Source organism: Hydra viridissima, unplaced genomic scaffold (assembly GCF_058129835.1).
Source record: "Hydra viridissima isolate aposymbiotic clone 2 unplaced genomic scaffold, HvirCarnegie_v1 scaffold_9, whole genome shotgun sequence".
Classification (NCBI taxonomy): Eukaryota; Metazoa; Cnidaria; class Hydrozoa; order Anthoathecata; family Hydridae; genus Hydra; species Hydra viridissima.
In genome coordinates this window covers 340,496-351,929 of record NW_028324308.1, presented here as the reverse complement: position 1 = coordinate 351,929, position 11,434 = coordinate 340,496, and the positions used below count along the sequence as shown (strand labels likewise).

The following is an 11,434-nucleotide window of genomic DNA, read 5'->3' as shown; positions in this document are numbered from 1 at the left end:
TTCTAAATATTATATTAAAAGAAGTAATCTTATATTCATATTTATTATCTCATTACAGGATAAATAATGAGTCTTTATGAGGAATATTTAAAACATTTATGTAGAAAGTATGGCTGCATAATAAAGCAGGATAGTCACTATCAAATAAAACCTTTTGTTATCTATAAACAAGCAATTCGTAGCTTTTACAAGCTGGATACAACCTCAGACTATCAAATAGTTCATCCTGAATATTTATGCAAATCATGTTATATGGTCTTATACAGGTTAGATTTAAAATCAAAAAAAGGTTTTGAAGTTGAGAGGAATGATAAATTCTTCACTTTTTCTGAAAAACCTGTTATGCATGCAACACACTCACAAAAGTTGGAAGAAATAAAAAAGTACATGTGATAAGTATTCATCAACAGTTAAAAGCATTTTCATCAAAACATGGTTTTGACTGTTACAATGAAAATAATAAAAATTATTTTGTAATAGTTAAAATCAATAGTTATCGCCAATCAAATGGCATGTGGAGACTAATTGTTTTAAATCGTGAAGTGCCATTATCCATTAATATTAACAAATCTCTTCCAGATCAACTAAATCTTCAATCTGCTAATATTATATTCTCCAACATTTCATGCATAAACATCTGTAAATGTAATAATGACTTCCAGTATCTTTTTTTGTAATCAGAAATAAATTTTCTGATTTTAAAAATTTCCAAAGCACATCAAATGAGGATGTTGGAATAATTGAAACAAGAGAAAGCAATACAGTTGAAAACTTTAATGTTATTAGACAGAGAGGTTGTTCATTAATATGTTTAGAAGTCTGTTGTGATTTTAGTACCATCTACCATACTAACTTGGCTGTAATGGAACCCAGGTTAAAGAGAAATGTCAATCATCTATAACCTTTAACTAGCCATTTTTTAACTGTGTACATTTTCTTACACCAGTATATGTAAAAAATGTAATAAAGACAACTTGCATTCTTCTATATGGAAGTTCAATAGTACATTACAACAATTTACAGTTTTGAATAATTTCTTTTATCAAAATTAAGAGTTATTACAATATTTTCATAATCTGGGAGTATTTGCAAATATAAATTAGCACCCGTTTAGGCGTTAAGCTCCACAACATGTGAGTATAAGCACACATTTAGTGGCAATGTAACATTTCTTTTCATGCTTTTTAAAATTCGATTCTCTAAGATATTTATTGTAACATTTCAGACAGGTAAATTTAGTTATTAAGCGTTCTTCTGTTTTTTTCAGCATTTTGGTTTCTTCTGCAATCAGCTTCTCTGTAGGAATTGCTGGTGGTATGAGCTCCAATTCAAAATCCTCTGATAACAAGTCCGCTAACTCTTCAAGATCTATCTCAATAAAATCAACAACAACTAATTCAATTTGGTTATCAATACTTTCAAGCAAAAAAGAATAATCTTGATTAATAGCAAAGTTTTCTGTCATACTCATTTTATGTATCGATGCTCAGTAAAATACTTTTAAAAATATTTTTATTGGGTAGTCGAGACCATCTTTTTCCGACGTCGAAAAAAATAAAAATACTCCCCGGTTTCGCAGTTATCACCTATTGTTTCGCTTTTGTTATCTAAACAATACCGTAACACGCATATCTTTTTTATGAAACAATGCGTTGAACGTCCATCTATTAATACGTCCTTGATGTAATATTTCGGCTCATATGGTGAGAGCCATTATCAAACTAATAAAACCGTTAAAAAAACCGTTTAAAAAATTATAATAAACGTAATCAAATGATGTCATTGCACCGTCAGATATTCAAGATTTTTTTAATTTTACAAAAAACGGTTTCCAATGGTGAGTCATCACCAAATTGCCATTGTCGCGATTTAAAATGTTTTCTTTAGGTTTTGTGCATTGTATACGTTGTATTTCAATGGCCTCGCGAATCTTCCTTGTGTAGTTGTTTGAAATTACAGAAAGTGTTTTAGGGTTCTCCCAGTTTATTTTACCTTTACAATGTTGTGAATGTTCCGCTATTCCAGATGTTTCCCAGTTGGCTTTTGTAACGTTATTTTTATGTTCTTGAACTCGTGTAGAAATCTTTTTTCTTGTTTCCCCAATATAACATGCGCCACATGTGCAATTAAGTTGGTACACTCCTGGATAACTATTCGGATTTAGATTTGTTTCGGCAAAGTATATTGACTAAGGGATTACCAAAACGAAAGACTGTTTTAACGCCAACTTTACGAAATTCTTTTCTAAGAACAAGGCCTAATTTCGGAACCCATGGTAAAATAACAAGATTTTTGGTATCAATTTTTTGAGAACAAGATGGATTTGTGGAGTATTTATAATTTTTAGCAATATCTGAATACCGTTTATGAGAATGTCCATTTTCAGTAAATATTTTGATAAGAAAATCAATTTCATCTTGAATGTTATGTTCTGAACAAATTTTGTATGCTCTAGCTAAAAAACCTTTAAAAATACCAACTGCGATATTCGGTGAAACAGATGATTTCGGTTTTATAAGCACGTTTGTAATTGCATTTTTTCGGTGTATGGAAAACTCATATTTGTGAAGGGATTGATTGGTGGAGATACAAATATCTAAAAAATTTAATTGGTGTTGAGCATTTTCGTATTCGCATGTATATTGGATAGATTTATCTTGTGAATTTAAAAGTGCTAAAAAAGAATTTGCGTCATTAATATTAGTAAATCGAGCATGGCTATTGTAAGGGTGGCGTTTTTATTTTTTATTTATTTTTATTATTATTATTATTATGTTTTCTGTGTTTTGCAGTAAAGGGGAAGGGGAAGGGGAAGTTTGGGTTTTCTGTTATGTTTGGATTAGGTATATGGAGGTTGGGAACGAGGTTAGTGGTCTGGGAAGTACTTGGTTAGGAAAGGGCTAGGTTTGGGAATAGTTTGGTTAGGAATGGGCAAGGTTTAATCTAAAAGGACTAAACTTATAATCGCCGTCCTCAGTATATTCTATAATATAATAAAACTCAACAAATGTTCTATTAATGTGTAATGGTAGCACTCTTACTCTTATAACTTTTATATAATACAAATAATATTCTCTTACGCTTCTTGCAGTGTTCAATACTTTTTATTTCAATTACTCCTCTTTCTTTTATATCTTCTTTTATTACAAATATCTCTTCTTTAATTAAATCTTCTGGTTATTCTCCAACAATCAATATTAAAATCTTCTTTTCTTCTTTTATTCAACTGCTTATTAAACTGTTTATTCATCAAAATACTCTTCCTACCACAAAATTCTTTTTCTTCATTAAAATCCTCTTTAAATCTCTTATAACTCTTTTCTCATAAAAATCTTCTTTTAAATCTTTTTAAAACTCTTTCTCTTAAAATTCTCTTTTAAATCTCTTCTTCAAAATCTCTTTCTCTTAAAATTCTCTTTTAAATCTCTTCTTCAAAATCTCTTTCTCTTAAAATTCTCTTTTAAATCTCTTCTTCAAAATCTCTTTCTCTTAAAATTCTCTTTTAAATCTCTTCTTTAAAATCTCTTTCTCTTAAAATTCTCTTTTAAATCTCTTCTTCAAAAACTCTTTCTCTTCTCCCAAAAACTTCACTTAAAAACTCTAATTCTTCTTCTCTTAACTCTCTCTCCACTTAACTCTAGTTAACTCCAGTTAACCCTAGTTAACTCTTTTTTTTTGAGCTTTTATAGTTTTTGCTTGTTTTCCTGTTGCGATATCTTTTCATTTATTTATATGGCAGGTTTATGAGTCTTCGTGTTTACGTCTTTTCTCAGTTGTATTTAACTTTTCTTCTTTCCGTTTTATCGTCTACTTACGTGATAGATTGGTGAATCATCGTGTATAAGTCTTTTCTGATCGTTGTTTTTAACTTTTCTAATTGTCGCTTTATCGTTTACGAGTCTCCACGTTTACGTCTTTTCTCAGTTGTTGTTTTTAACTTAATTCTTTTTACTTTATCATTTATTTATGTGAATAGTGGACGAGTCATCTTGTATGTGTCTTTTCCGATCGTTGTTTTTAGCTTTTCTTATTATCGCTTTACCATTTACGCGTCTTCGTATTTACGTTTTTCCACAGTTGTATTTAACTTTTCTTCTAACTTATTTATGTGAAGAGTTGGTGAATCATATTGTGTATGTTTTTCTATCGATCGTCGTTTTTATTTTAGTTTTCCCTCCTCACACTATCGTCAACGTAACGTTTATAAGTTTTTGGTGCAATATTGACGTTCAAGGCCTGTTGAATAGCATTAGATTCAATATGTTGTAGATATGCTTCTGACATGACGACCATTATGGATAGACCTATTGGACCAGAGTTTTTTAAAATATATATTTTGTCTTCCCATAAAAAATAACACTTACTAATACAGAGATCGATTAGTTTATGAATGTCTACTAAAGATAATTTAGTTCATTGTATTAGATTTTCTCTATCATTGTTAAGCATATCAATAATTGCAACCATTGCTTTATCAAGAGGCACTGATGGGTATAAATTAATAACATCAAACGATACTTGAATTTCGTCATTAATAAAGCATTCTTTTGCTGTTGATACAAATGAAGATGAGTTTTTAACACGGCATTCATTTTTATTTAAAGTTGGTTGTATGATCTCAACAAGATGTTGCGAAAGTTTATGAGGTGGTGTGCCAATTGTCGAAACTATTATTCGCATTGGATAACCTTTTTCACTTTTATGTGCTTTAATACAACCACACAAACGGGGCGGAATTGCATCTGAAGGATATATTTTATCATATATTTCTTTATCTAATTTTTTATCTTTCTTTAATTTACTAAGGGTACGTTGGATAAGATTTAGGAACTTCTGAGTTGGATCAACTGCAGATATTGCACAATTGCCAAGTTGTTCTTTTATCTTTTGTATTGCTGATTCCGAATTTAAAATGGCAAACCCATTACCTTTATCAAATGGATATAATTTTATGTTGGTTAAATTTTTGAGTTTATTGATAGCTTTACGTTGGTTTTTAAAAATATTATTATCAGTTTTCACTCTTAAATATTTGGTTAACGTTTTGCTGACATTCTGTCTTAAAAATTCTTCTCTTTCTGTATTCACATTTTTTTCTATATTTAAACCACATTCTTCAGTTGATGTTATAATATCAATAAATGGTATTTTATTTTGTGTTGGAATAAATTGTGGACCAAGACATAACAAGTTTTCCTGTTCACGTGAGATTGATATATTCGAAAGATTTAATATTGGATTTTTTATAAGGTTAGTATGTGGTATTGAAATAATATTTAAAGTATTAATTTTTTTTATACTATTGTTCTTTTTAGAATTGCTAATATATATATATATATATATATATATATATATATATAGTATATAAAAAATATTTTCTAAAAAATTTAGTTGAGAAAAAAGTCATTTATTCTCTCATATCAAATGTTTTATAAAAATTCTATGTTCCACAAGAATAACATGCTTTAAAGCTCGTTGGTCTTTCACACTCGAAGATTAATGAATCAATGACTGTTTTGTTAATTATTAGTACCTAATTTTCTCTTCAGATATGGTTTCTGCATCCCTTAAAATAAACAGGGACCTTTTTTTAAATTAACACCAACATGATAAGCTATATTCCACTTATTTATATGTATATTTGATAGGTCTAAAAAATCAATAAAATTGATAGATTCTTGAAGAATGAATTTTTAAGCATAAAAAGACAATTAGGAAATTAAATAAACCCTAAATGAATTTAATAAAACAAATTTTGCTCTATTATGGGAGAGTTAAATATTATTTGATTTAGTGTATAATATTAGAAAGAAAGGAAATAACATTTATATGTTAGGAAGATGCAATAACATCTTTTGGAACATACTTGAAGGTAAACAACCAGAAATAAAGTAAAGCTGCAAAAATTTATGATAGATAATAAAAATTATTTTCATGCAATCTGATTTACTTTGCTCTCGTATTAATTAATATACTTTATTCGGATGTAAGAAAGTACATTTTTATTAGAATCATCTGGAGTTTGGCAAGAATAAAGAACTTAATCTCTGAAACTCAACTCTTTTGACAATCACTCAAAAAGTGAAATCACAAGCAAATTAAACATTTTTTTTTTTACTTTTATATACTTTATTCTCAGCTCATTATTTTTTATTTTATATTTCTTACAAAAATAGTGATTAATTGAATTCCTTAACAAATTGCTGGTAGTCATGATCTTGTTCGCTTTCGCTTTCGCTTTCGTATTTACAAGCAACTTTTTAACCCTTATGAAATTTATACGGTTGAATGAATTGAAGCGTTAGTACATATTTACAGATATATTTGTGCGCCTCAAGTTATAAAAATTTAAGACAAGTAATTTTGGACTTACTAATTATTATTTTCAGGCTTTTAAGATGTTAAATAACACTTAATTTTACAATTGATGATGTTTAAATGCTTCATTTAAAAAAAAAAAACAAAAAAAAAAAACGGTTTTTTATCATTAAATTGGTTATAGATATTGGGCATGGACGAATTGCTTGCGACTATAAGTGACGGCAAATTTTTCGCATTTTCCTCTTCGTTTTGAAAACTTTATAAACAATGAAAAGATGAGTCGCTGAATTCGCTGAAACTCGCAGTTTGACAAAAATTTCCTTTCAAATGTGAAAAAAAAAAATTCCATTCAAATGCGATGAATATTTTAAAAGTTTTCAAAGTTTTATCTGTTACACTCGCAAAAATTACCTTTTTTTATTGATTGTACTTTACAAAATATGCAAAACAAAATTGTATTCAAGTTCAATTATTCTCTTCGGTTTACTAAAGTTTCACTTAATGAGATTAAATAAGTTAGGCAAGCCAGCTTGATAAGAGCAAGTAGGGGAGACCGGGGCTAGTTGGCTACAGTTTTAGTTTTTGAGCTCTGTGCATTTTTGGATTGTTTTGAAAATATCAATTGGCAGTTCAAAAAAAATTTTAAATTTGGAATAATTTTTAAGTGTCAAACGTTGTTAAAAAATGATTGGTAGCCCAAAAAGGATCTCCAAATAAGAAAAAAGTTTGTGCTAACTTAACGCGTCCAGGGGGTATGTTTCCTAAACCATCAGGATGAATTGGACTTACCATATAAAAAGAGACAAGTTTAGTAAAATTAAGCATTTTTTTCAGATATATCTTTTTTTATGGAAACTGATAATAATTTTCATCCAACAATAATTTTTGACCTTAACATTTTTTGGCCTTAACTTTTTTGCCCTTAAACCAATATAGTATTTAGAACAAAAGAGTAAATATTAATTAACTTCATGTAAGTATAATATGAATAGTAATAATTATGATACTAATCGTCATCATTACAGTTGTTACAGACGTAAAATAATGTGTTTTCAATTATGCAAGACTCGTTAGCCCAAAAGTGATATTTAATGCACTAAACCAAGATTTCCTCAGGTCTACCTTTAGAAAAGTTAACCAATGCAAACCAAACAAAAACATTTCTCATCATCAAAGTTGTCTTCATGATTCAGACTTTTTACCATTGCTATATGCTTCTTTTACGTGTTGGATTTTTACTCATCTCAATTTTAGACTTATTAAACTTTTTTCTTTTCTTTTTCTCTTCCATATTTAACTTTTTCTTCTTTGTAGATTCTTTTTGTTTTTTTAAAATACTAAATATTTCGTAAATCAGTTGATGTGCTTCCTTTTTTCTTGCCCTTTTTATCTAAAATCCTTTTTTTTTAGCTTTTTGAATCTCAAATATTCAGGAGAATTTCAGTTAGCTCGCCTAAACTAAATCCATCATTATTCTGTCATCATCAATAATTGTCTGCAGATGAGATATAACATTATGGTACTAAATATTTTGAGCAATTAACTTTTGGCTTATCGCTTTCTTTGATATTATTAAGTCAATATGAAAAAAATTATTATTTACTATTAAAATGAAACTTGCCATAGCAGGGCCTGGTTCTGAATTTGATCTATCGGCACTTTATGCAGGTATAAAATCATATTCACTGAAAATGTTAACATTTTGTGGAATAGTTCCTGTTTTTTTAGAGCCAGCTGTGATATTGTTTGAGGTACATGCCAGTGGAAAGGAATCACTCACAATGTTTGCTATATTATAAACTGTCATTGTTGAACCAGAGTGGATTGTCATCCATGAATCGCAAGCTGTGTTTGCGTATTTTTTAAAAGGACTAAATACAATGCGATCTAGGCCCCGTAAGCAAGCCCACCTAGAGCCGATTGTATGCAATCTCACTTCGGTCCTAACTGTGTCTGATGTTTGGTTTTTTTGCGGGACCAATATGGGCAAACACAATTAACAAATAGTGAGCACAACTTTACGGGACCGGTCTGGTTTTAATATGGGCTTCCTATATATAAACTTAGAAGTGGGCAAGTCCACATAGGGCCTATTATAGGCTGACTTATATCGGTCATAAGTGTGTTTGATAGTTGGTTTATTTATGGGACTAATGTTGGCAAACGCAACAAAAAAAAATGTTAAAAAGCAAGATAATTCAACTTTACTGGACCTGTGTGGTTTTAATGTGGGCTTATCTTAGGGAGCGAAACCGCGACACGAATACCAGCGGGTACCCGTAGATGGGTAATAAAACAACCCGATAATTCGGATAATAAAATTACCCAAAAAGAGGTAATAAACCCGATCCTCGAACCGAAACTTTTGCGCTATCGGGTATTTTCGTTCATTTTTTTTTGTTTTTTTTTTTAATGTGCTTTTTTAAATTTAACTTTATTTCAATTCTTTTAATATCACATTTATTTCTATTTATTATTTCCACCCAGCCCGTGTAAGTATTAATTTTTAACTAATTTAAAGTTAATACTTACATGGAGTGGGTGGAACTAATGCTCCATGTAAGTATTAATTCCACCTACTCCATGCAAGTAATAATTTTTAATTGAACAATTTAAAATATTTTTAAACTATTTTAAGAAAACATTTGGTGATAATTACATTTATTGTTTAGGATTACAACTAGAAAAATTTCATCAGATTTTGCACCTGAAATGGAATTTGAAAATGACATTGATTATTTCCCTATTGAGAAAAAAAAATTAGCTGGGAAAACTCAACTTAGTGCTACAACTAAAATTCTTACCCCTTTATTTTCTGTGCCATTTTCTGTTACGGCGTCAAGTTCACCAACATTGATAACAACTTTACCAATTACGCCTATATCTTATGAAACACTATTTTCATCTCTTGACATAGCAGCATTGATGACAGTCAAAAAAAGTGTTAAAGAGTACTGAGCTATTTCAAGTGATTTATAGTGAGTAATCATAGTTTTAAATAAATTTTGGTAATATTTCTCTGCTACTTTGCCAGATATTAAATACAATTGAACATATGTAAATTTTGTTTGGTTAGTTTTAAAAATTGTGCACTCTATTGTTATGTTTAGTAAAAACCCTTATGGTTCAGATTTTCAAAGACGATAAGAATATTGTGTATTTAAGATTCTTTAACTACTGGAAATGTATTATTTTTTATAAAGGCCTTAAAGCTTAACAACCTGACGTCGACATGCACGATGAAAGATTTCGAAATGTCCCTTGCAAAATGGCTTGTTGGTGCTTGCGATCGAGATGGTAATAGAGCTAAGCGTGGCGAAGCAAGAAAACAGTCTAACAAGCTCTAAGTTACTTATACTTTTTTTTGTATAATATAATATTTACAGAAAATATATATTATTCTTATTTTTTTTTGTATAATATAATATTTACAGGAAATATATATTATTCTCAGCATATTGTTTATATCTAATATATATATATATATATATATATATATATATATATGTGTGTGTGTGTGTGTGTGTGTGTGTGTGTGTGTGTGTGTGTGTGTGTGTGTGTGTGTGTGTGTGTGTGTGTGTGTGTGTGTGTGTGTGTGTGTGTGTGCGTGTGTGTGTGTGTGTGTGTATATGTATATGAGAACGTAAGAGTTTAGTTAGTTGTTAAATATTTAACTTGACCTATAGGTCAAGTTAAATATTTAACATAGTGGTTTATTGATATTGGAATCCATATGGATTGACAAACTAAAGTTTCCTATAGGTCCCAAAAAAAAGGAGTTTATTGGGTCCAACATGGGCCAACCATCGAATGCGCCATATAGGTCAAAGTTAATAAAAGAAAATAGGAGCTTGTTGGGTCCAATATGGGCAAACCATGAAAAACTCTGTTAAGAGAAATAAAGTAAAAACACAGAAGTTTGTTAGGTCCAATATGGGCTAACTATATGGATTAGCCCATATAGGACCCGTTGATAAACCGCGGACAAATTTTTATGGGTCTAATATAGGATTCCTACATAGGGCCCATAAAAAAGCCCACATTGTTCCGATATATGACCCATGTACTATTGCTAACTGGGGGGGGGGGGGGTGCAGTTTGTGACTGCAACGAAGTAGATATAAAAAAAAGAGATACACCATTTCCTTTGAAGTTTCTAAAGCTTCAATTGAGAAGTGGGAGTCATGATTGTCTTATAGTAACAAGACAGGTCTTGCTTTTGAGTTTGTAGTATATTAAGTTCGGTTTTTACAGTCTTTTCGTCATATTTGACAAAATGATGGAAAGACTGTAAAAACCGAACTTCAATCCTCCAACCATAGCCACTGAAGGAAATTTCGGGCCCTGGGGAAGTTTTCTTAAGGAGCTCTTATTATGATTAATCACATACCCAGAGACCAATAGAAGGGTGCTCTGGTCATTGAAAATTAAAAATGAAAGTTAATTAAATCTTTTAAAAGTCAAAACTATTTTAATCTTTTAAAAATTATTTTAAAAAATTATTTGCACACACACGGGGCCCCGGGATCTTCCCCGTCCACCCCCCTCCTCTCGGCGGCCATGCATCCAACCAGAAGGGTCTGCAGCGCTTATACTTCCATTCAGAGCACCGTTTAAAAAATTTTCTCTAAACTTCATTCGTGAAAATAAAAATACAATTCCCACCGGCAGAGAAAGCAATTGCGACGGTACTAAATTGCCTCTCTCAGCAAATGAAACAAGTCAAACTTGTTTAAAACCTTAACGAGCTACAACATGATCTGAATTTTGAAATGTGGTTACACCAGTTTCTTCCATACTCCAAATATCTTCACTTTCCTACTGTAAACAACTAAGAACAGATTTCTCGATTGTTGTAAAACTTTCTAACGTTAGTGGGATTAAAACTGGAAACACGTGCTTGACGTGTTGCTTCAGGTTTTCTTGTTGATAGCTTTTTTTTTTTTTTGAGGTTAGCAGTGAACCAGTCTTTACCAGCTGCTTCATTTTTACTCCGATTCTGTGCCATTTTGATGTTATTAGCTTTTTCATACTGAAAAGCTAATTTCCTTACTTTCCCAACAGCTCCGCGATTATTGTGCCAAATAACTCCAAAAGCTATTTGTTCACAAAA

At 30.3% G+C, this 11,434-nt stretch overlaps 2 protein-coding genes across 3 annotated transcripts; one reads left to right on the top strand and one right to left on the bottom strand.

The window, feature by feature from the left end:
- Window positions 1–1,016: 1,016 nt before the first annotated feature.
- Window positions 1,017–4,797, bottom strand: LOC149883486 (uncharacterized; the record flags this gene model as incomplete). Its single annotated transcript, XM_090097528.1, has 3 exons — window positions 1,017–2,188; window positions 4,183–4,408; window positions 4,448–4,797. Coding segments are annotated over 3 exons (966 nt in total), but the record flags the coding sequence as incomplete, so codon positions are not given.
- On the top strand, window positions 4,766–9,748 carry LOC149883485 (uncharacterized). 2 transcript variants are annotated; one of them, XM_090098316.1, is made up of 3 exons: window positions 4,766–5,250; window positions 8,994–9,299; window positions 9,525–9,748. In XM_090098316.1, the coding sequence occupies exons 1-2, from the start codon at window positions 4,913–4,915 to the stop codon at window positions 9,277–9,279; spliced, it is 624 nt and encodes a 207-aa protein (XP_089954442.1). In that variant the 5' UTR covers window positions 4,766–4,912; the 3' UTR covers window positions 9,280–9,299; window positions 9,525–9,748. The 2 variants fall into 2 exon arrangements, with proteins under 2 accessions (XP_089954442.1, XP_089954443.1); XM_090098317.1 differs by lacking the exons at window positions 8,994–9,299; window positions 9,525–9,748 and adding an exon at window positions 8,050–8,686.
- The last annotated feature ends 1,686 nt before the right edge of the window (window positions 9,749–11,434 follow it).